This window comes from Coturnix japonica, chromosome 3, assembly GCF_001577835.2.
Source record: "Coturnix japonica isolate 7356 chromosome 3, Coturnix japonica 2.1, whole genome shotgun sequence".
NCBI classification, from domain to species: Eukaryota; Metazoa; Chordata; class Aves; order Galliformes; family Phasianidae; genus Coturnix; species Coturnix japonica.
Window position 1 is genome coordinate 79,978,280 of NC_029518.1, and position 25,320 is coordinate 80,003,599.

The 25,320-nt window shown below is 35.5% G+C and overlaps 1 protein-coding gene across 1 annotated transcript in view; it reads right to left on the reverse strand.

The window, feature by feature from the left end:
• Positions 1 to 25,320, reverse strand: part of HCRTR2 (hypocretin receptor 2) — a 31,034-nt gene continuing 5,714 nt past the window's right edge. Inside the window, exons 2-8 of the mRNA XM_015859165.2 lie at positions 17,610 to 17,788; positions 15,677 to 15,920; positions 9,802 to 9,917; positions 4,457 to 4,677; positions 2,901 to 3,022; positions 1,627 to 1,827; positions 1 to 1,102 (exon numbers count right to left, since the gene is read on the reverse strand). Of these exons, the coding sequence (XP_015714651.1) occupies positions 909 to 1,102; positions 1,627 to 1,827; positions 2,901 to 3,022; positions 4,457 to 4,677; positions 9,802 to 9,917; positions 15,677 to 15,920; positions 17,610 to 17,788 (1,277 nt within the window). The 3' untranslated portion in view covers positions 1 to 908. The remainder of the gene's footprint in view (positions 1,103 to 1,626; positions 1,828 to 2,900; positions 3,023 to 4,456; positions 4,678 to 9,801; positions 9,918 to 15,676; positions 15,921 to 17,609; positions 17,789 to 25,320) is intronic.

Consider the following 25,320-nt stretch of genomic DNA (forward strand, 5'->3'; position numbering starts at 1 on the left):
TTTTCCAGAAAGAAATACTTTATTTCAGTTGTTCAAAAATCGACATTTTCTTGGCACATAAAATTATTAAGTGTTTGTATCATTGGTATTAAATGGCAGTTGAGAGAGAAACTGTGAGAGCAAGCAAAATAACCAGTGTTTTCCATCTTAAGGGTCTTCAGAGATCTTCTGGAGCTGCACATGCAGACATTGTGGACTAAAATGAGTTACCAAAGTTAAAACATCCAGTTCTTCAGAAGTGCTGATACTTGTTATTCCTAGCGGCCTGAGTAGGAATAGCACCTTTGAACATCATGCAAGTTTTATTTGAGTAGTTACCTTTTGAGGTACTCATCTGAAGAAAAAGAGACCAGCTATTTAATGTAATTATTTTTTAAAGTAGCATGACTTTCAGCACTTTGAATTAATGTCTCAGAAGCATGTCTGTGCTTAGAAAAGTAGTCTGGAATCTCCTAAAATCAATCTGAAGTGAAAATTCCTTAATACAGAATTTACCACAAGTGAAGAAGCAGAAAAAGAAGTGCAAAGTAATTCCAGGATACCACTAGTGCATAAGTAAGTATTCTTTGTAAATAAGTCATTCATTAATAGAAACAAGATATAAATAAATGTTTGAGACTTCTTTCAAATATGTAGAGTTCTTTATATGGTACAATGTTTTAGAACATTCCACAGAATCTAAAATATATAAAAATAAATATCTACAGTATTTACAAAGTATGATACAATCCACTCTTTAAAAAGACTTGTAAAGATGTGTTTTTTAGCTCATACTGAGGTAAGTAGGTTTCCATAAGACTGAGAAGAAGTAGAAGAGGCAGTCGTTTTGCAGGAATCCTTTTGTCCATCTGTTCTAGTCTGTAACACAGCTAAAAACAAATGCCATTCTCAGCTGTATTGAGCCAAAGTCATCCTTGTTGTAATTCCATTGAGGTAAGTTTAGTTACATTAGGGACAAATTTATCCCATTCTGCATTCTCTGCATTGTCAGTGCATCCTGCGGAAATTCTCACTGCTTCATCTAAATTTGAAGACATATTCACCCCTGGTATGTGGAGATGCAGTTCCATTGACTTCAAAGGGCTCAGTGCACCTGTAATACCTGTAAGATAAGATTTTTAAGATGAATGTACTGCTTTCAACAGGTATCTGGCTGGCTCACCCTGGCTGGCTCACAGATACCACGGGGATATCTGTTATAAAATGTTCTATAACTTCAGCTAATTAGCTCTGAGTAAAACATATCTGTTTATAAACAGACTGCAACCCTACAGAAAATTATTTCCACATCTTCAGCTATCTGCTCTGTATTTACTTCAGAAATTAAAGGATGCAAAAATCCAAAGAAAATATTTAAATGAAATATTTTTACTCTATGCCTTCTCTAACTGCAGCTCAGATTTTGAAGGAGATTAAATGAAATTTTGATTTCTAAATATATAACCTAACTTTTGGCCTACTACGTAAAATATATTTTGTAACTTGACTTTTCTTACTTTCTTAATTGTGAACACTTTTTCTCATTATGCTCAAAGACTGTTCTGTGCACAACTAGATTTTACTAGCACAGCATCAAAAGACATGGGGACAAGGATACTATCAGTGGGTAAGAAGTAAGTGCATTACCATTTGTAGTAAGTGTGTTTATGTTGGTTAGTACAACATGTTCTGAATGCTTTGAAGCATTGTCAAAATTGCTGATCTGGGTGGTCAAAGATTTCCGACTCTCTGTACTGGCACGACCTCTTGTAAGCCGTTCATCATGATGACTGTGAATACCAAAGATGCAACATGAAAACGCTGCTTTAAATTCTTCTCTAAACTTCCCTGTCAAACAGAAGAAAAGAGTAATGACAAAAAATTATACTGTAAATCATGTTTCAATCTACTTTGTAGCTTACAAAAAATGGAGTTATCTAATGAAAAATTAATCCAGAGCATTAACATGTTTTTCTAGCACTACTGAAGCAGCAAATGACATTTTAAATGGCTTGGAGAAACACAGAATACAACCTTCATAAGAAGGTATTTGAGGTATGGTATGAAGTCTAAATAATTCTTTTCAAGACAGGATGAACAAAGTAGAACAATCTATGAAGGTAATGTGTGGATAGTTTGCTGATTAACAATGCATTAAAAAAAAAACAACAAAACAACCCAAACAACTAATTGAGCCATAGTAAGCTTAAATGACTGCATCTTTACAAGTGAAACGAGAGAGGTTATTCTGTAATTCAATTTCAATAATTTTTTTGAAATGTTGTTCAACAGCACATTAGTCTGCTTTCAGAGATTGTGATAAATTGTTCAGATCATCCTCACACTAGACATCACATACACACACACACACACAGAGAACACAAAAAAACCAACAACACAAAAGGAAAACGTGCAATGAGGGTTAACAAACTCTTTTCTCCCTGTATTTAGCTGTAATACTACCAGTTTTGGTCATGATTCTGCAGCTCATAGCCAAATAAGACAAATAACAAACTAAGACAAACATATTATTAAACACTTGCAACCTCCAAAGCCTGATATCTGCATACAAAATACCAACTGGGGACAGCCCTTGGACTGTGCTAACTCAAGACATTATCCAGTGATTTAGAAGAATGGTAATTGTTTCAGACTGAAGTCATACCAGTGACTACTCCAACAAATTAATGGCACGGACAGTTGAATTCAAGCCCTTGGACTTGGGCCCTGGCACTATTTTGGCTAGTTATAAGTAGATAGTCTAAAGACAAAGGGATTCATCAGGAAAATTCTTCCAAGAAGAGGATCTAGCTATCCCTGGATGAGCTCAACTGATGTTATATAGCCATTTTTCTTATTTGCTATGGCTTATTACATTTAAACTATACATTATATTTGAATTCTATATAACTGCAACTTACCACTGAGGAAGTTATAAATAATAGGATTGGCCGCACTGTTTGCATATACAAGCCAGTGTGAGAATGTGAACCAGGCATATACGGTTTCTCTGTCATCAGCATGATTAAACATCCCAAAAACCCTAAAGAAAAAGAAAAGTAAACCTGAAAGATGGCAAAATTAGAAATCATATAAATAGAAGTAATTGCCAAATTTTAGCCTAATTTTCCTTTTGATGACTTATTTGCAGTATCACAGAAAAGCGGATTCAATGCTGGTGTTTGCTTGAGAGAATAGAGTCTTATCCCTGTGCATCAGCATCCATTCCTGGTGGTTTTGCACAAAATAGAGAGCATAAGCACTTTGGAAAAGTGCAGATGCATAACTTTTCTGCTATGCAGCAACATCATCGGGTGCTAGATAAGACGGGAAATGTTGTTTTTTGACCAGTTCATATCACTGGGGTTTCCAGCTCTGGAACCATTATCCAACAGGATCTCTGTGGAATTAGAAAGGCATTGAAATGGCCAAGAACTGAGCTATGGAATCCATAGTAGCAGCTTCTGTCTTCCAGAGAAATCTGCCCTGATTCCTTACACCTAATTTTTTCTACTTAAATGCACATCTACCTGCAGGCCTACTCTGCTGGTGTGGTGGAAGCAGTCTCTGTAGTTACTCTGTGGTTTAGATCAGATGGGACCTGAGTTGTCTTCTGGAAATATTTATTTCTGTATTGCCTACTAAGTGATCTGAGAATGGAAACTGCTTAAATCACACCTCAGAGAAATGTCAGAATTCAGTGGGATGTATTCTAGCCTTCATATCCAACTTTAAAAATCAAATATTTCTCAAGTACCAACAAAACAGTGTTTCTTTTTTTAAGGATCCTTTGCCTCTTGAAGACAGTTAATGGCTTCAAGATCTAACCATCTGCTATATGTCATTATTTATCAGTATGCCAGTGGTCTCAAGAGATGTAACTGTATCAAAACTTGTCAAGCTCTGCACAAAAACAGAGTGTAAACAATTATGTCTCAAATGAGCAGGAGAGAAAAGGGTAAAAAAGTAAAAAAAACAAACAACCAAAAAAACCCCCCAAAAACCAAGAGCTTAATGGAAAAACTGAGGGATTGTCCTAAAAATAGACTCAAAACTGCGTTTCAAAACAGTACTTTATGAAGCTTGAGTAAAAGTCCTTGGGGTTAAGCCATTACACTATTTTCTCCTGGCAGCTTTCAGCTGCTGTTTTAGGGAAGTGCACTTCCAGGGTTCATTTACAGCAAACAAGCTGTAATCCCATGTAAATGGCAAGTTTTAATGAGAAGATAAGATAGATCACTTTCATGAGGAAGAGATTACTAATAAGGCTCATACAATCTGTCCAAGATTTTCAGTACTGTAGATTAGTTGAGTACATTTTTTTCTTGCAAATATATGCTCATTTTCAGTCTTTTTATCATGAATTAAGTAGGCTTTGTCCTTCAAAAGTATGTCAGAATATTAAGATTCTCATAACAGATGATGGATTTTAGACAGGAAACCTTACTAAGTGTTTATATTTTATGATAAACATTACCTTTTCAAGATATTGAGGATGCTAATTGGCAGATAGCAAAGTGCAAAAACCAGAAGGACAACCATTAGCATACGTGCTGTTTTCCTTCTTGCACGAATCTGTTTTATTTCAGCTGCCACAGCACTGATCTTTGACTTTGTTGACTGTCCCAGCCCTCGTTGCTGTGATGATGACTGCAGAGACTTCCATTTTTTCTGAACAACAGAAGAAGTTCCGGGGATCTAAAAAGGACAGAATAAGGGGCATCCTTGTCATTGGCACTTGAAAAATGAGGATTGTAAGTAGCTGTAACAAGAAAAATAGACATATTGACATGTCAAGACAACTTGTATGGAGAAGTATTCTATTTTATCATATTAATTTACACAGCTGGGAGAAAAAAATCAGATTTCAGACACATTTGAAGGAGTTTGAAGGAGTGCCATTTGTCCAAATATACTAACTTATGCACTAAAATTACCCTTAGTTACCACTTGATTTGCCTTGATATCTTCAAACTATCATACTTAACAACCCTACTACTACACTTACTTTGCTACAAAGTTGTACGTTAACTGTTTTGCTACATGACAGTATTTTATTCTATTAATATATTGCTAATTTAGGCTATGACACAGCTTTTCAGTGATAGAAAACGAGGATATAAAACATACATTAGCCATAAAATTTTCAAATACACAATCTAGATGACAATGAAGCATTTAAAGATATTACAGCTAAAATGTGAATCTTGTTATGAGAGTCTTCAGAACTAAATGAGTATGCAATGATGAAAGGAGAATCACAGAAATTGTCAGGACATAGGAAGAGTTAAGTTGATCATAGACAACTCTCAATGGGTTGATGTAGAAACAAGGTATGAAAAAGACATCACAGTGTTTGCTTTCTCTGTTCTTATACAAGCCAAGTGAAATAAAGCAATTTTGTTTCAGTTCTTCAAAATTATTTCCTGTGTGCAGCCATATGTGCAAGACCATGGATCGCAAGGATTTCTCAGAGAAATAAATGTCATTTATAATGTTTTCAATATAAACCTTTTGGGTAGAAGTATAATTATATAATGAGTAATGCAATTGTCTACAGGATGAAGAGTCCCACGAGTGTAAAATGATTCTTGTTAAAAATTATCTGAAGAATTCACATCCTCTATTGTAGAATTTTAAAATTAGGTCTTATCCACAGAAACTAACCAGAAGGAAATGAAATTTTGGATACATTTTTCAGGGAGAAAAAACAAACCAAAAAAACCAAAACAAAAAAAAAAACCAAAAAAACCCCACACACACTCAAAAACAAGAAGTTAAAATGGAAACAGCTTAAACCAAAAAGACGCACATGCTGAATTGTTCTAGAATAGTTATTATGTATTTTTCCATGAATAGCTTCCTTGCATATAGGAGCTCTTAACTGAGCATTTATGTGCACCATCAAAACTGGTTTACAATAACTGGATTATCTGGCAGTGTTGTGTTAAAATGAACAGGAAAACAACAAAGCAAACCAGATAGAGATACATAATAACCAGTTTGTTCTATTGTTGGTATTTTTTTTCTTTAAACAAAAGTCTGTATGAACACAAACCAAAAAGAAAAGAAGAAATGAAGAAATGAAAGGGAAAGGGAAAGGGAAAGGGAAAGGGAAAGGGAAAGGGAAAGGGAAAGGGAAAGGGAAAGAGAAAGGGAAAGGGAAAGGGAAAGAGAAAGAAGAGGAGAGAAAACAGAAAAAGTAGACAAGACTTGCACTTATTCACTTTCTTCTACTCATTCAGTTTAATGAATATTCCTACTTATTCAGTTAAATAAAAAATGCCAGTTTCATACCTGGACATACCTTGTTCTGTTTAAAAGATTTAATCTATTTATCTGTGGGTGTAGTTCTGCATTGTGTACTTGCTATGCACTACAAAGGTGACACACTAAGATTCTGATTCTGGTTTATAGGGGGTGTTCTGTGTTTCTGTTCTTTTAACTTTGAAGTGGAAGATTTTCCTTCCTTTTCTCATATGTTGAATTACCATTTTTTGTAGCAAGAACTCATCAGATAATGGAGATGTAAGCAGCAAAAAATCAGCTGAATCTCTACCGATTGCTCCCTCCTAATGATGCTGAAGATTCACATGAATGGTTCTGTGACCATCATTTTAAATAGATGCAATTTTAAAGAAGATAAATAGTAGTTTGGCTCAGAACTGTGACTGGCTAGTGTTAGACATGACTGCGTACATGGCTTGTTCAGGTATGTATGATCTGATCAGGTAGAAGGAGCTTCTCTGCTCTACAAGCAGTCTTCAATAGCAAGAGATGACTGTGTACAATGTACAATGACACTGTACATCAAAATGACAAATATTCAGAAGTTTACACTGAGAGCCTTTCTATCTTTTCTACCTTTCTACCCTTTTAATGTCTGTTTTTACTTAACAAAGAAATAGGCTTTGCTACTGATAGTCCAATAACCAATGATAAAGTAAGAATTTTATCAGAAAAAAGGGCCATCTACCCTTAGATGCAAAGGTAAACCAGGACCATCTAAGGGACAGAACACATCAGAGGGGTGTGCATATACAGAATGATTTACAAATCTGTATTTAGGTAAGCACATGTGTTACATATGTATACATATAAACAGCTTAGTAAAATGCATGTATTTGCTTTGGTTATTGAATCACTTATACAGTTATTTGTGGAGCACACAAGCACAAAAAGTTGTGTTGTTATTCTCATATGCACCTTTGCTCTATCTCCTCAAATTATTACCAAAGGATTTATGAGTAAACTCAGTCTCCCCAATTGTAAGAACAGCTTGTGAAGAGTAGGAAGGGGTATTTCAGATGACAAAATAAAAATGGGCAGGGTTCCTGGTTGTTAATATAAAAAGATTTCAGTGTCAGTGCATTTGGACATCAGTAAAACCAAGTATGGAGGACTTGATAATATAAATTATGTATTAACACTTTTACCATAAGTCCACTCAGCCCTACTTATTTGTTTAGATGTCAGTTTTTATCCACTTAAAATCCACAAGAGAACACTGTCACTAAGTCACTACTTCCTTTCTAATAAATAAAATAAATTACTCAAAATTCTGGTGTTTGTGGCATGATTGTTCTTCCCTTTCCACAGATGAATCATTAAATCAAAGACTGCAAAGACTGTATGTGAAGATCTGCCTGAAAGACACAGTCAGTAGTTTTAAGAGCTCTTGTAGAAAGTACAATAAGGATACTTTGTAAATTTCTCTTATCTTCAGTCGTCGGAATGTTTGTATGCATAAAACACTCCATTTAAAAAAACAAAAAAAAAACCAAAAAACAACAACAACAACAAAAACAAACAAACAAACAAAAAAAAAAACAACCCACCAATGAACCTTTAGAAAAACTGTGAAGCATACAAGAAAAAGTTACTGCTTATGTTTTTTCTATCACATTCACCTGGAATGCATTGCACCTTGCAACAAGATCACCATATTTAACTAAAGTTTTCATAAACAGCATCATTACTTAACTGAAGATATCAAATAATAGACTTACAGCACTGCATTAATTTGCTCTACGTGACTGATTGTGGCACACCTATTGCACTTAGTAAAATGCCTGATGTCTGCAGCCAACTTGCAGCTGTTAATAGACGTGAACTGGTTTAATTATACATACTGCAGACTATTGTACGTACTCTTGTCATCTGAGCTAGGAAACAAGGTCTCTGCAGTTTCACATCAGAGACAGCACTAAGTACATAGCAATATTTGTCCTTTTGTCACCAAAAAAACCCTGTACACTTTTTAGTGTACAGAGTGTATAGAGGGAAAAAATATTGTGAAGAAAAAACAACTAGAATAACTGGAAAACAAACAAACAAAAAAACCCCATAATTAAAAACACCAAAATTGTTTATTTCTAGCAACTCATCGTCTGCTTTGAACTTTAACTAAACTTTAACTAGCATTTTCAAACTACTTTCAAGTTAAGAACAGTAGCTTACATTAACTAAACTAACAGTTTCAGATTTTAGGAAGATTGTAAAGAAAATACGGAAGAGAGAGTTAAGGAATGCAGTGGTAAGGCCATTGGGTGGTAACCCAGCAAAGCCTTTTTCCTATTGAAGATTCTTATCTTGAAACTATCTTACAATTTAAACTTATTATTTAAACTTCCAAATGTAAGAAATCAAAGTAAAAATAATAATTCAAAGATAAACAGCTAGATTTTACTCTAGATTAACCAAACATCATTAAAAATGAGACTAATTCCTATTCCAGTGAGATATCATCTGCCTTAAGGACAGCTTGGGTTTTGTATTTTAGTTATTTGAAGGAGAATTTTTTGTCACTATAAGGTTTGATTTTAATTTTTAAACATATATATCTTTAGAAATCTGAAATCCCCTTCAGATTTCCACAATGACTTAGCCAATGAGAATAAGCTCTTGTTGTGATAGATAATATACTCTGGCCAGGACAGCCTCAAGTTCAGACAGTATAAGACAAAATGGTGAAAGGGAAAGGGTTAATGTCCATGTTCTGATAGTCACTGTCAAGGCCATTTGAGAAGGAGTAGCTTTCATTATCTCTGCAATAGGATGAACTGATTATCTTTCATAGAATGATAGGTAAGGGGATGGTGGGAGGCTACAGAGATAGATAAACGATAGATTATGGCACTGTTCACATCCAAAACATTATAATATAAATGTAATATATATAATGTATTACATAATTCAAAATGTTGGAGGGGGAAAAGCATTTCTGAAAAATTATCACATGATTTGTACCACTTTGGCTTGCATGTTGCTCGCTTGCTTGTCTGATATTGTTTTGTTTTCCATTTTTATTTTTCCATATTTTTTAAATGAAAATTGAAAAACTAGATGTTCATGTCATAAATTATGCCAGTTATTTCCCAGTACTTCACATCTATCATTAGCGATGTTAGCCAGGTTAACATGGCTCACATCAGACAAGTCCAATCTCACAGTTCTGATAGATGAACTTTCTTTTCCAACTTCTGTTCAGACCAGACCTGCTCCGAAACTGAGACTTTACAGAATGAAAAATACAAAAGCAACTGTACAAACTAATAACAAAATGAGGATCCGACTATTCTAACTTTTGACCGTTACAGAGGAATTTTAGCAACATTTAGCCTGACTACCATCATTTTTGAATTCTCGTTTTCTATCCAAGGTGGCTGTAAGCTAGCAGTGTTGCTGGACCTGGTGACAATGTAAAAATCCATGCAAGGCAGATCCTATGTGACAAAATGGAGCATATATAGAAAAAGGGTTCACATGGCAATCAGCCACAGCCATAAAAGCAAGCAAAGTGAACTAATGCAAGTAACTTACCTGGCGACACCACAGCTTTCGAAATATTTGCAAATAGGCCAACACCATAAGACAAAGTGGTGCCATGTATGTCACCAGGAAAAAGCACGTGTGATACATTTTGGGGTAAACCTCAGCTGGAAAGATAGTTTAAAAAAAAAAAAAAAGAAGTGTATTTAAATATAAGTACAAGTCAAAATCAATTTGTGCCATTATTGGTAGTTGATTATTTGATTGATAATTAGCAGTAACTTGAGTTTCTATATTTTCTGATGATCTCAATATTGTTAAATTATTTTTGTACTTCAGAAAAGGCAGCCTCACCACGGACCAATCAAACAGGGAAATATTGACATCCAGGCTCCACAAGCGGAGAGATCAAGAGGAAACTGAAGGCACGTGGCTTACTGGGATCACAGGAGGTCAGAGCTGAAAGCACATTCCTGCTATTCAGAAGGAGGTGCCACCCGCCTCTTCAGTACTCTGCAGGCAGCCAGGCCCCATTCAGGTGGAAGGACAGTGAATATTTAAAAGGACATCTGGAGTTTATGGCTTCCAATTTACCATTCCAAGTAAAGTGAAACATTAAATGAGCCTAGCTATCTACAAAGAACTGATGAACCAGGTTGGAGGAAAATCCTAAGACTTGCCTTTGAAGTTTAACCACCTGGAAAGTGCCAGCTGCTTAACATCAAAGGAAAACTGTCCTTCCTCCACCCACAGCAAAGCTCTTTGGAGAAGTTTTCCCAAAGAAGCATGACTCTGTTTAGCTTCTCAAGCCAATGAAAAGCTTTAAAGCTGTTTGACAATCACAGCAGCAACGAGGAGGAAGGGCATGTTTGGGGTACTGTTCATTTATCAAGCAAGTGAGTTGCAGACTCCTTGAATGAGAGCATCAATCAGTCTGTGGGACCTGGCAATACATCAGCTGCCTGATTGGAACCACTGATTATCTTACTCTAAAGCAGAAAGCTGTTTTTGCCATCCACAACTGACTTAATGGACTGTGGGATGGGACAAGATAATTCTTAGCCAGAGTAACCATCACTTTAATAAGAAATTAATGATTCTCACATCACTGGCTACTGTTTTGCTGAAAAGAGGGAATGGGAAAAAAGAGAAAACAAATAGTCACAGGGACTGGAATTGAGGTGGGACTGGCATTCCCATATAGCATGATTATTCCACCTGATAAATGACAGATATGCTAAAGTTTTCTTCTCTCTGTTGCAGGAGTTACTAAACAAACTTCTAACTTTATTGTAAAGTTTCCTTCTCAGATCTGTGTTGTAGTCCCAGACTTTTGTTAAGTAAGTAGGCGTAAGTTTGAAACTACATCTTCCTGGTTTTGCCAGAATTTTATATATGAATATATGCATACATATAAACTGAAAACAACCCAGACTCAAAAGTTTTTATTATGGCTAATAAACAAAATATTCCCATCAGTCATAAATGCACAATTAAACTGGTACCCATGTCAGCTTCCCACAGAACAGGGAAAAATAGCAAAGTTACCAACTTTTTAGAGCATCCATGGAACATTCCCAGATTCTATAATCTTAGGAAGATGCCTATTCATTTTTGGACTTACCAATATGCAGATGCAAACAGCTTAATAAGTATTCTTTTAGAATGAACCTCAATAAGTAAAAATGTTAGAAATTACCCACACATAGCAGAGAAAATTACATTACACAACACAGTTGCTTTCAAACTATGTTCCTGTGTCGGAGTACTTACAACTATTTAAATACTAAAATAATATTTCTAAGCAGTTATATCATCCTTGCGCTATCAATCCATCACAAAGCCAAGCATGATTTTAGTATTTGCAATAATCTGACTTCCTGCTGCATTAAAACATTCTTTACATTTTCCTTTACCTTCTGCATTTTTAAACCACTTAATATAGTTCAAACATTCTCACACCTTGCATTTATTTTGGACATAACAGCATAGTTCATTTGTGCTTTTAGTATCACTCACACACTGTTCCAGGTCTTATCTAACTCAAGTAGCTTCTAACACTATGCAATATAGTTGTGTCTGTTCAACTGCTGCACGGTGCTCTTAAATAACTTACAGCATTGATCAACATTCAGGGTCTGTATGTTCTTTTCTACACACCAGGTAGCAATACAGGATGTACAAACCTTCTTGTATCAATGCAATTTCCAGCTATATTATTTTTCAGAATTAAGACAATGTGTTTTTGTACTATATCTAAGAGGAAATGGAACACAAAGTCTTCCTTTTGTCTCCATTCAACTACATAGTATTTGGAAAGGATTATCTCTGTATCCTTTTTAACATATGCAAAGAGGTTGGCTAGCGCACTTTGGCTAATACCTTTTTCATGAACAGCTCTAAAAGAATGTGTTTAGCTGGCTTGGACACATTAAAAACTCATTTTAATATATGTTTATTTTATTTTGGCACTTTATCATCAAATTCGGCACATAGTAATTACAGACTATTATAGAACTGTGGCCAATGCTGGCTCCTTAAGTGAGTTGGATCCTTCTGCATTCCTAAATAAAATATTGCTATTAGACAGTACTCAAAATGAAAAACCATCAGCCTAGAATTGGCAATGAATTTTATATTCAGGAATGCCAGAAGCAATTAAAAAGAAATTGAGTCTTGTTTTAGACTGAACTATTACACCATTTGCAGTCACTGACATCCATCCAACCACATGTTTGAAATCTTATTATTAGTCAGGGTGGCTACTATTTGTTCTCCACTTAGGAGCCCAGGTGTTGCAGTGTGGATCAGACCTTCCAGACACACACCAGACTTGTACAGATTTCAGTAGCTGAACCCAAGTCTGGGTACAGTGCTGTCTCCTGCTTTGGCATCTCTGACATTTTCCTGGACTGTTCCAGACAACCTCCTATCTGGTAGTCCATCATAGCACCTCATGTTTCAATGGCCCTGAGTTCCTGGAATTAGTATAGACTTCTGAAATACGTTGGAAAGTGTCACCAAGCACCTCCTGTTAAAATTTCAGTCTTGATGATTCACAGTTTAACATCCTTGGGATATAAGGTGCTCACGATACTCTGAAAAGTTTTCATTAGATGTATCTTAATTTTAGACAACATAAATTATTTTCAGTTCTAAATGAAGCAGCTAACACACAAATATAAGCACTTTCCTCTTCACACGATTTCACTCTCCTTTAGAATTTGATCTTGAGTGTCTGCAGTTTGAAGCGTATCTACTCTTTCTTTGCAAGTATGACTTCTTAGAAACACAAATTTCCTTCTCCTTCAACCTCCTCCTGATTAGATCTCTTTCATCTTAGATACTCCATAGTCAAAAAAGGCAAAATATTACCCAAGGAAAAATGCAAGTGTTCTCATGGAAAATATTAGCTCTTTAATTATTCTTCTGGCTGCAATGCTCACCTATCTTTTCAAATTGATGTCCTATTATGCATGTTTTGTTTTCCTATTTGGGGGCCTTTATGATTTCAAACCCATATTCTCAGATGAAAAATTACTTTTTCCATGCAGTGGCCCAAGTAACTGTATTTAGACAATTTAAATTGAGTCAGAATTATTTGTGGCTAATGATTCTGCATTATCAGAAAGGAATGTATTATATTTTATCCTCATGGCAAATAAATAGTTAACTCTACATTTACTTAGACATTCCATGATTCGAGAACCTACTTGTAACTTAATAAAGAGAAAGGTCCTCTTCTCTACTTACTAAGGTATGCTGTTATTACAAAGTGATTAGAGGACTATTTTTTACAAGCGTAAGAAATGCACCAGCAGACTAACTAGCAATAGTGGTGTTTTATCTCTAGAAGAATAATTCATTGGAAAGGCATCAGGATAAAAATAGAACTGCTGTCTTTAAGTAAAATGAAAAACTTTCCCATTTCAGAAAACTTTAATGGATTTTTAATGTGAAATAATTTTCATTTTATGTTCAACATCAATTTAAAAAATATATATTTTGGAGTGTTGACTCTTCAGTCCTGAATTCACACACAAAAATAACTCAATTCTGCGGGCAAGTGCCTGCCTTTACTATTCTTCTTTTCATCTCTCCTGATGTCTGAGTAAAGGCTAACAGCATCACCTGGAGAGAAACAGATTTCACTTTGTATATATATACTCCACTGGAGTAGAGCCTGGGAGCTTCTTTTAGATAATGGGTACTTCAGATGTATCTGTGGGCTACAACTATTCTTGTTCAGAACTGAATGAGACAATCTTTGAAATATTTCCACAGTTACTATGGATTCAAGTCTGAAAGATAAATTTTCCTGTTGGAAATCAAAAAGAGGCCAATAGAGATCTGGAAATCTTGAGATTGTGTTCCATGATGAGATACTCTCCTGGCACCCTAATTAATTAACTACAGTGCTCTCCATCATTTTCAGTTCCTAGGTTAATTAAAAGAATCTTTGCTTCCTACCTAACCTTCAAGTGAAGAAGGCATGGATAAATAACTCCAAAATGATTGGACACATATTGTATTCAGAGTGAATATTGTGAAAGAAAATAGTCACCAAAAATATGGCAGATTTGGATTCAAAATTTGTATGTGAATAAAGAACATTAGAAGTACAAATGTGCCACTCCCATCTGAACAAGGTCTTACTTTAACTTACATAGCTTCTGCACAATTTTGTCTGGAATGACATCCAGCTAGCTAATGGCCATCTCTGCCTCATTGCCTTGTCCCAGAGGACTAATGAGGATGGAGGAGATAAAGAACAGGGAATGTGAAAGCCATTGTCTTCTCATTAATTCCACAATGGCCATACAGAGGCCATTAGAAGGGGAGGAACTTTCAGAATAGCATATGGAAGAGCCCTCAGCAGTTTAAGCTGCTTGAAATTATTTATCACAATAATTAAGTAGTAGTGGTCAAGTTGCATTTTTTCTTAATTGTTCACAGGACCGGAATCTTCAGCAGACACAGCTCTGATGTAGAATACCATTGTTTTATAGAATGCCTTGAGACTATTAAACAATTATGTGTTTTGGCGAACTTGGCTTTATTTTCCTGTGTGTGAATAATGGTATTACTAGTGGTCACTATATCCAGTGTCAAAGTGATAGCATGTAATGCATATGCTCTATTAGCATTGGAGTTATGCCAAGGCCCATAAGACTTGAATCTTAACCATTTGAATGAGTGTCTTACACATCTTGCTATGTGAACTGAGACAAATTGAAGTAAATACTCCCAGGCAATGCTTATGACTTCCTGCATCTGAATTCAAATACAGAACTAGTTAGATTCAAAGTTAATCTCAAAAGGCAGAGTAACACTTCCTGCATAGAATAAGTTGTAACTGATTGTAATATTAAAGTTATTTAAACTATCTCGTCCATGACAAATCTCAAACTGTAGGCTAACTTGCTACCCCATACCCATGACGTCTCTGTAAAGTTCTGTTATTACATGCAAATTGCACTGAAATCACAGGAGATGTCTATGAAGATCTAATTAAATATTATCAATTAGCAAAATCTCTATATCAGGTAAATAAGAGATCTGTCTCTGTGTAATTGTTTATGAAGACTAAATTCTCTAAACTTGCAACTTCCATCAATCACTGAGAATTATATAAGCATAAGCATTTAAAAATGGGAATATTTTTACCCTTTGGCAAACATCAACATGGCCAAGACACTGGGCAGCCTCATTCATTTAAACTTGGTTTAAAATGTACTTTTATTCTTAGCAGTATAAAAGAAAATCAAAATTCAGAGTATTTCAAAAACAGTAGTACTAGGAAATGTTATAGAATTGTGAACATTGTCATATGTTTATGAAACTTGACTGCATTTTAATATGTTCTGATATTTTTATTACATAACAGAAGGAAAAATTCAGTCTTTATGATCAATGACACACTCACCTCCCCAGTGTTCATCACATACTGTGAACAAGGTGGTTTTATTGGCTAATCCTGGGAACACGCTGCTGCACTCCATAACAATAGCCTGAGGAATCATTATGATGCAGGACACAATCCAGATAATTATAATGCTGTTCCTTGCACGCTTGGCTGTGCTTTTAAACATCAAAGGGTGACAAATTGCATACCATCGATCCAAAGCAATGCAGCTAAGTGTTAGCACAGACACAGAGACTGAAACTGTCTGAAGAGAAGGAAATATTATGTAAATGTAAACGTAATTATTCAGTTTTAAAAAGGATTTCAATTCTCAACATACCTAGCTTTCTATTTGAACATACTACATGGAAATTGTTTTCAGAAAAAGACTTTGTTTTAAGTCATCTATTATGGAATTCTAACAGATATACTCATTTACTGTAGAATCAAATAGAAAAGTTCAATTGGAAAAGACCTACAAAGATCATCAGGTCCATCTGCCCGATCACTGCAGGACTAAATATAAGTTATGTGTATTATTAACAGTATTGTCTAAATGCCTCTAAATGACAGCTGTGGGGCATCAGACAGCTCTCTAAGGAAGACTGTTCCAGTGCTTGACAACCCCCTCAGTAAATACATTTTTCCATTTATCTGTATTTCTATATCTTACATGTGTATACAATGCACATCCTAGGGTACATACCCACAGTAGGAATAACAGTCAGATTCTGAAAGAATATATTTATGCAACTTAGAATTTGCAAAATATGTGAAAAATTTATTCTAAAATAGTCATGTACTTAGATCTTTATTTCTTTGATGAACAATTTTTTTTTAAATGTGCTTTTTATTTCTGCTATATTTGATTATCAGTAGCACTGATTTACCTTCTCAGTTTTCAAAGGAACAATGGAAATCTAAAAATCTAAAATCTCATGAAAAAAAAAAAAAAACCCAAAAAAAAACAAACCATCAAACCAATGAACTTAAAGCAGACTATGTTATTTTAGCCTTCTATTCAGTATAGAAAATAGCCCAACAATTTGATTTCATTGTTCAGTGTTCATTTCATTTTCTCTTCAGATTTTCTCCCACTAGAATGGAGGCTTTGAAACAAGATTTGTGCTTTTCATACTATCCAGCAGAAGACTTACTTGCTGGAGAACTGTTGCTCTTGACAGAGTGGGTTTTCAGCCTGAACATGCAGGTCTCTGCTGAAAACACAGATAGTGCTTGGGGCACAGAGATGACCAACTACATGCATTCAGAGTTATAATTAATTCTTTTGATTTATAATGACTGTAAGGCCAAGTAGGTTACCACTCTAGTATTCCCAGTGTGTTCACCTGAACATCTATACTTAGGAAAGGTATCTTCCAATCATATTGGTGCAAATAATCTCACAACTACTTAAGTTCATTGGTAATGAGTGGCAATAAGACAGAAGACTTGATCAAGTATATTAAAGGTAGCCATTATGACTGGGTCTCAGGACACTATGACTACCTCTAAAGAAAGAAAAACAAGTCATTAAACGTGTGTAGGCATGGAGTCCCTTCAGACTTCTTCAGAAGTTCAGAATCTATGTCATGGATACTTGAGTAGCTTTTTAGGCCCCCTTACAGAGTATAATTCTGTACATAATTCTATTACCAGGCTTTTTGTGTGTGTGTGTGTTTGATTGTTTCATATCTCTTCTGAATCATTAAAAAAGATCACAAAAAGTGAAGAGTATTGGACAAACGATCCAGAAGGTGCATTGCCCAAGTCTAACAACATTTGCTAAGCACATATTTATTCATAGTGGAACAGTGATTATATATAGTAGGTATCCTGAGGTACCTACTTCAGTAGCTGTGACAGATCTGCATGATCACCATGAGCAAGATAATGTAGCTCTTCTCTTTTTTGTAACATGGACAACATGTATACAAACACAGTAGAATAATACCTGTAAGTAGGGAATTGCTTTGCAGAGATGCTGCCCAAAGAACCAAGTTTCTGTGATGTCCACCACTAAAGTTGCTGGAAGACAAGTAATTGTGACCAGAATGTCAGCCAGAGATAGATTCACTATGAAATAGTTGGTGACTGTTCGCATGTGATGATTCTTCCACACTGCAATACAAACTGAATTAGGAAAGAGAAGTTAATAAGCTGGAAGTGTCTTAGGGAACATTTTAACAGGAATTTTTGTAGTTGCTAGAATTAAGAAAGTGTTTTCCCTTGTCTAATAGGGGGACAGAACATTTGGGTGTGTTGTTTGGTGTAGAAGCTGTGTGTTTCCTTTTAGAGTGGGAAAAAAAGAAATTGCTCATGTAGGTTGATTCTCAATAAACAAAGAGTAGTTTTACACAGACCACAGCAGGGAAAACGACTGACTTACAATAAAGTAGCTTATTGTACTTCAAGTACTATTTTCACTGACTATTCTCACAACATCCTTCATGCCTATCCACTGACTCTATTCTATGGCAATAAATATCTACCTCTGTGAAGGTTTATCTTTCTCTTATGCTATTGTGATGCTTGATTCAAATTGCTACATGTAGTCTTATAAACTGTATCAAGAAAACAACAATTTAAAAAACGATTTTGCTGGACATAATGTGTCTATTGCACCTGCAGATAATCTGTAGCATCTAGCTGGGAAGAAGGTATTTATGATTTGAGGTAAGTAAATGAATGTAATTTTTTCAGTATTAAGAGCAATGCACTTTAAATGTGGTATATTTTTTACCATGAGTATTATAATCAAAAGCAGTATGTAAAAGATACTCTAAAAGATGTACGTTTGAATTTTGTTTTCTGTCTTCTCTTTTTATCTTTTCCAATTTTGAAAGACTTTTTCAAATGAAACAAATCCCTTATTTAACGTGGATGCGATACATTCATAATCAAATACACTAAAAATGCCAAGATTGAGTCTGAGAAACTTGCCTAAAATAGATTTTGTAATGATTTTAATAGTTAGCTCCTCAGAGATCATAAAAATCAATATAGCTTTTGAATGTTGTAGATTCACCAAAAGCTCTTTAAAGACTCATACTCAGCATTTTCTTGAAATACCACAATATAATTCTTGCAAGGAAACAGTACAATTACCTCTATATCAAAGATTCTTCTCCTATAAACATTATTTCATCCATCATACAAATCTAAATGAAGAGTCAAAGTCTCCTTAATCTGTCAGGATATAGCACTATGCTTAATTTAGAAATACTAAACAGATCACAGAATGCCACAGAAAGGAGTTTGAAGGGTTCTCAAGAGCTATAAAACAGAATCAGCTAGAGTTAAACCATTCTCTTATTAAAATAACACAGATGGAAAAAAAAAACAAAAAAACATACAAAAAAAAAAAAACCAGCCTTGAAGTCACAGAAGTTCTTGAGATAAGATGCTTCTTCAGATCCTAAGAAGCATGGTGTGCATGAAATCTTGTGCCCAACTCCCAACTAGTATCGGTTGTTCTAATAAAACATATTTCTTCACAAATCTTGTCTTGCTTAAGTCTTTATACCAACCCAACTATACCAGAAGCACCACTAAGCTGCTGTTGGCAAGTTTGCATTTCAAAAGCTGTTGCAGGTGAAAATATCTATCTTTCTCAAATGTGCTGCAATGATAAACCACATTTCCTTTCATAAAGAAGAAAATAATCTTTTAATGTCTAATCTACTTCTATTTTGCTGCTCTTTACATAGCGTTTCTGTACACAGGGCAGCAATGCCAAACAGCTTTTCCCCATTCGATTCATATATGTGAGATATGATATATAAAGATTGTTATTATATGTCTACTCAGTTTTCTTTTCATATTGAACAACTTCAGAACTCTGATTTTTAAAATTTATTTATATTTTGTTTAACTGATGCTAAGTTTTAGAATTTCTGCAAACATCCTCCTTGATGCTCTCTGGATGTTCTTTAGATTGGATCACATCATTGTTGTCACAAAGTTAAAGAGACCTTATTGCTCTCTGTAACTGTCTGAAGGGAGATCTCTTCTCTTGTGTAACAGGTGATAGGACTAGAAGGTGAACCAGGGGAGATTTAGGCTAGACGTTAAGAAATACTAATTCTCTGGAAGAGTGGTCAGTAAGTCGAATGGGCCGCCAAGGGAGGTGCTGGAGTCCCCAACCGTGGAGGTGTTCAAGGAATGTTTGGATGTTGTGTTGAATGACATGGTTTAGTGAGAACTATTGGTGATGGGTGGATAGTTGGACTGGATGATCTTTTAGGTCTTTTCCAACCTTGGTGATTCTGTGAATCTGTGAAAACCTCTGTTCTGTTAATATAGATGTTCTTAATATCTTCTTGTCAGTGGTTCTGACCTGGTTTGGCCTGGCTCCATGACTGAATGAGGTGTGAGGACTCACCCCAAGATGGATCTAAAAGCAAAACAGCATCAATGAGCTGCTGGGAGGAAAGCAATTAAGTAATTAATTAATAAATATGGTAGTGGAATGTGAAATAACACAATATAATAAAGTATCATTAGAATTGAAGCTACAAATCAAATAAAATGATTGAGTGTCCAAATCCAAAGGCCTTATTCTAATGCTGAAGGTGAGATGGCTAGGGAGCACACACAGCAGAGATGAGGAGAAAAAGAAAGGGCAGTCTCATGACTCTGAAACAGTTGTATCTTTCACCCTGAATGGAAAATGGAAATGGAATAATTAAATCTTCTGGGATCTGTAGTTCTTCTCTTCTGAGAAAGGTATTTTTTTTTGGCTGTTACCCTAGATATCTGAGAGGCAAGGCTTATAAATCAATAGGAAACACATTAATTGTATTTACTGCTCATTTGGGTGATTTAATTTATCTACTCAAGTAATTATTTATCTACCACTGTAAGATAATTATAACTATCCAGGTCTTTGCTACTGCCACTTGCTGCATGGGATTACTAAAATTATCATAGAATCGTAGAATGTCTACAATTGTAACAGACATTATGACAATGCAGACACAGTCAGCACTAACAGAGGAGATAATCCACAAAGTTAGCTAATGCGAGTTCCATTTCACTGGCAACAAATCATGCCAGAAATCAATTCATTGCATTTTGCATGTTGTGTTTGAAGCTTTTTACAAGTGTCTGCAAACAAAACCTCAGAGGGCTAAAAAGAAAATAAATAATTTTCATCTCTGAAGTAAGGGAAGTAAAGCACAGAACAGAAGTTGCCAAAGGTCATACAGTAAATCAGATATAGGATAAGGAACTTAGACTCCTAATTCTCAGCTCTGTGCTAAGCCTTCCAGATCACACTAACTTAACAAAGATGGGATTTAGATGAACTTCAGCACTTGCTGCTCCTCAGGGAAATAAAAAGGACTGTGCTTCTTGCTACTTAGGGAGTAGCAGTACACAGGAGGCAAAACTAATATACACAAAGTAGGTCTGAATTCCTTTTAATTCTAATTTACAGGGACAAGAGAGTCCTGAAAGTTGAAAGAAATAATAATTTACAAACAAAGAAATGAAAGATAATTTCTATATGTTTGTATGTTTACCTGTCTGAACTCATGCTTTCTTTGCTGCACAGCCCATTTTCCATTCTTTGTATGATGCATAGTGCAATAGCAACTTGATTGGCATGCTTACATACTGCCATAGTAATTAGGAAGTCTCCCAGAGAGTTATTCCCTGGCTCTGTTAAAAAAAACAACCAAACCAAACAAAAAAAGGGCATGTTTAAGAAAGGCCGCTAAAAAAGCCCCTGAAAAGAAAGGATTCTAAAACGTTTCCCTCTACCCATTGCCCTCTGCTGGCTGACGTACGGCATTCACCGGCTCAAGCATTGACAATGTTTTCCTGCTAGGCTATGTTTTCCAGTGTTTTCAGTGCTAGGCTAAACAGAGCTGCAAGGATTTGAATCAAATTCTTTGAACAGGGCAAAATAGTATAAGTGACAGCAAGTTAGTTCAATGTATTTCTTATAGACTGGGTGTCTTTCTGAGTCCACTGCTTGGTACAAGCTTGTTCAGTTGCCCTGGACATGGTAGCTTTATAGCTACACCAGTGATCTAGTAGATCACTGAGAAGGTCTCTATGGGATGTTCAAAATGTATTACTTTATGGGAGTTCAAAGTAGTGTGACTATGCCATAAAATATATTAGAAGTAATTAAATATCCCAGCAAAATAATTTTGTATGCTAGCCACTCTCATCCCATTCAATATGCATTTTCATCTCAAATAGCTCAATGGAAAAGTGGAGGCATGCAAATCCTGTTCAGGTGTTACAGGAATATGCCATAGAAAGACTCGCTGGAGTGCAAATATCTGCCTACAAAGAGGGAATGGCAGACATCAAGCAGCTTTCTTGCTGACCCTGGAGAAGACAAGCAATGATGAGAAAGGTAAGAACAATTCTCAAATGGAAGTGGATTTTGCCAAGGAGAACTCTAAAGTCATGAAAGGTGAGAGCAGCACCAGTCTTTCTAAGAATAAAAAATAGGAGACGCAGCAGATTTAATGGGTTGCCTGTTTAGAGCATCTTGTAGTGGCCCAAACTGGGCTCTTCAGTAGATCTATGAACCAGTAAAGACATCTCTGAATAAGTTCAAACCTTTTGCACAACTTTGGATATTCCCAACTATGAGAGGAATAGTGTGGAAGAGCATGCATTAATATGGGCAGGGGAGAAGAGAGGCTCAAAAATTAAAAAAAAAAAATAAAAATGGGAGATAAACAGAAAAATTATCCTGTATCGTGCTTCCAGACTGAGAGAATGCTGTATTGGAACATAAATACCTGCCTTATTTATTTGAATAAATTCTGTATTTTAGTTTTCATTTTATAAAATTATTAAAGGTTCCCGTTAATAACTCAACTCAAAAACAAGCAAGCAGATCCTTTTGCGGTGTTTTGTTGTTTTGTTTGGTTTTTCCTCCACGAGACTCAAAAGAAGAGCTTTGATCAAAACGAAAACGACTGCTATTCTTGCCTCGGCCACACAGTGTCAGTGAAAGACTGCAAACAACTCGAGTTGTCAGGCAGCGCTTGGGAAAACTTCAGGAGGTTTTCCCCATTGAGGGCAGTTCTGCTCTAAGCAAGTTGTTTTCAGCACTCACGCTCCAAGCATCCCACGCCCCTTCCGTGCCCTCCCCTCTCCCATCCCCTAAAGGCTCTCAGGAAAGTATCCAAAAAGACTAAACATAACAATTAAAAGTAGAGTTAAAATTTAAGAAAGATGCTATTTTGAGTTCATCAAGAAAACTCCATATACTCCGTAGTCCTGAAGATAAGACAATGTAGTGAGGGTTTTAGATTGGTATTTTTCATGTTCAAATTGAATCCCTGTTGATTTTGTGCTCCAGGGCATTTTAATTAGAGACCGTAATTCCACCTATTCAATCAATGAACATAGCTCATTGTATCTAAAGATGAATATGAAAATAATACAGAGGCTCCAGCTGGTATAAAATGCAGCTGCTTGCCTCCTGGAACACTTACACTGTCTTGAGCATATTAAACACTATGCTGATCTCCTTCCGTTGGTGAATAGCTGGTTCAGCTGTCAATTGATGCCTTATGGAAGACCTAAATTATTTTCCTAACACTCCAGAAGTCTTGTCAACCTCACTTAATGGGTCATCCTCCAACTGGACTTCTTGGTCAAAACAGAAATATATATATATTTGTAATAAATTTCACCTGAATATAAATAAAGTGTTATATCTTTTTCTCCATTATGCTACGCTTCAATGGCTTTAGTTCAGTTTAGAAACTCATTATCACAATCTTTTGACTAAAAATATGGCCACAAAGAAGTTACATGATTATAAGCACTAGTCATCAAAATCTGGTCCTTTACATGGATTTTTGGGTGGTCTTGTGAGGAGCCAAGAGTTTGAGTCAATGATCCACCTGGGTCCCTTCCAACTTAGAGTATTCCATTATTCAATGAAATATCTCCCTTGTTCTTTTGCATGTAATGACATTACTGTGCATCAAAACCTCAGTGGTGGAGTGTCTTATCAACATGATCAAGCTGAAATAAAAGCTGAGTAGATAAGCTAGAAAATGAGATTCCACCAGAGCTCCTGTTGAAACAATAAATCAATGCATACTGTCCGGTAGAAAAATCTATCACTGAAATTATTTTCATTATGTTCTATTCCTGATTGAGAATCCTTCTGCTTTAACATAAGTGTCTAAAAATTAGGTGCCTAAGTCCAAGCTTATTTTATTTATCTTAGGAAAGCTTTCTAAGAGACTTTCAATACCTTCATTGATGATCTTGATTAAGGGGTGAGAAGTACTTTATGTAAATTGCAGAGGATATATAATCAGGGTTTTTTTTAACCAGTAGTGAGAACTAATGATCTAAAACAAAGAGATTTCTGCTGTGAATAGAAAGATGATATCTAGGTCCTATGCAGTCAATGCTGTCAGTCTTTTACCCACTACTAAGCTCTGAACTGAAACAGTCCAAAATAAGATCAGGGCTCCATTGAAAAAAGTAGTAGAAAGAGTGATACAAAAACCAGATACTTCTGATACAGCAGTTATTCTAATGAAAATATTGAAAATATTCCTACAGTTGGTAATAAAGCCCAGCAAAGATCTATCCTTGAATATATTAATTGGAAGCAGAATAGATGGATTATGTTCTAGGCTGCACCTACAAAGGAAGGTATGAAAGGTGACAGATTCTCCTCATAGGACAGACTAAACACCCATCAACATAAATCAATGAAGCCTGACAAAAGGAGCATGTGTTAGGTGTGCAGCCCATGTATGTCATGTAAACAAGTCTAGATGTGCTGTTTACACATATACATTGCACAGTTAGCAGCAATATAACTTTTGAGGTGTTTTGTAGCTACCAAGTGCTCTGTTCTACTCTGACTTTTAAAAAGAATTATGAGATGGAGTCGTTGGCTGTCCATTTCTGTATTTTAAATACTGCCTCATTACAGGGCAAAAGAAGAACATAAGAACTAAGTTCTGCTTTCTGGAAGCTTATCTGTACAAATTACAATCGGGAGTAATCATCTAATTGGCACAGAATTCATTTTCTAACTCAGCTGCATTACATAATCTTAGGCAATTAACAGTCTAATGGAATGGGAGTTTTTACTGGAAGGTCAGCTACACTATGCAAACAGTCTGCCAAATATATTAGCTTCGGTCAATTCTGGATGAAGCAGAAGTTGTCTTCATGCAGTTTCCAGAGTTCACTGCATGAATTATCACAGACTGATCTGTTTTAAATTGCCTCACCACACACATTTATACTTCTTTATCTATTCATAGTAATGATAAAAACCTACAAAATCCTTACACACACTTCATATTTGATATAGAAGGACCTTTAATGTAGCTGTCACAGTGCACATAATATTATGATAAAAAAATTTCACACTTCACTATGATTCAAATTTAAACCTGCGTGGCTTGTTAAAATCAAAGTAAGCTCCAGAGCTAAAAAGATGTTCAACTCTAGAATTATATATTTCAAAATGCATCCATCAGTACAAAATGGAATTGCATTAGGAAAACTGAGGGAAAGGTGTGTTAGTCCCTGTTCAGCTCCTGGTAGACTGGGCTTTACTGTTTTTGGAAGTCTTGTGGAGCTGGATAGAGGCTGAAGAGTCATGATGAGATATTTTCCTTCTTCCATATCTATATGATTCTTTCAAAACC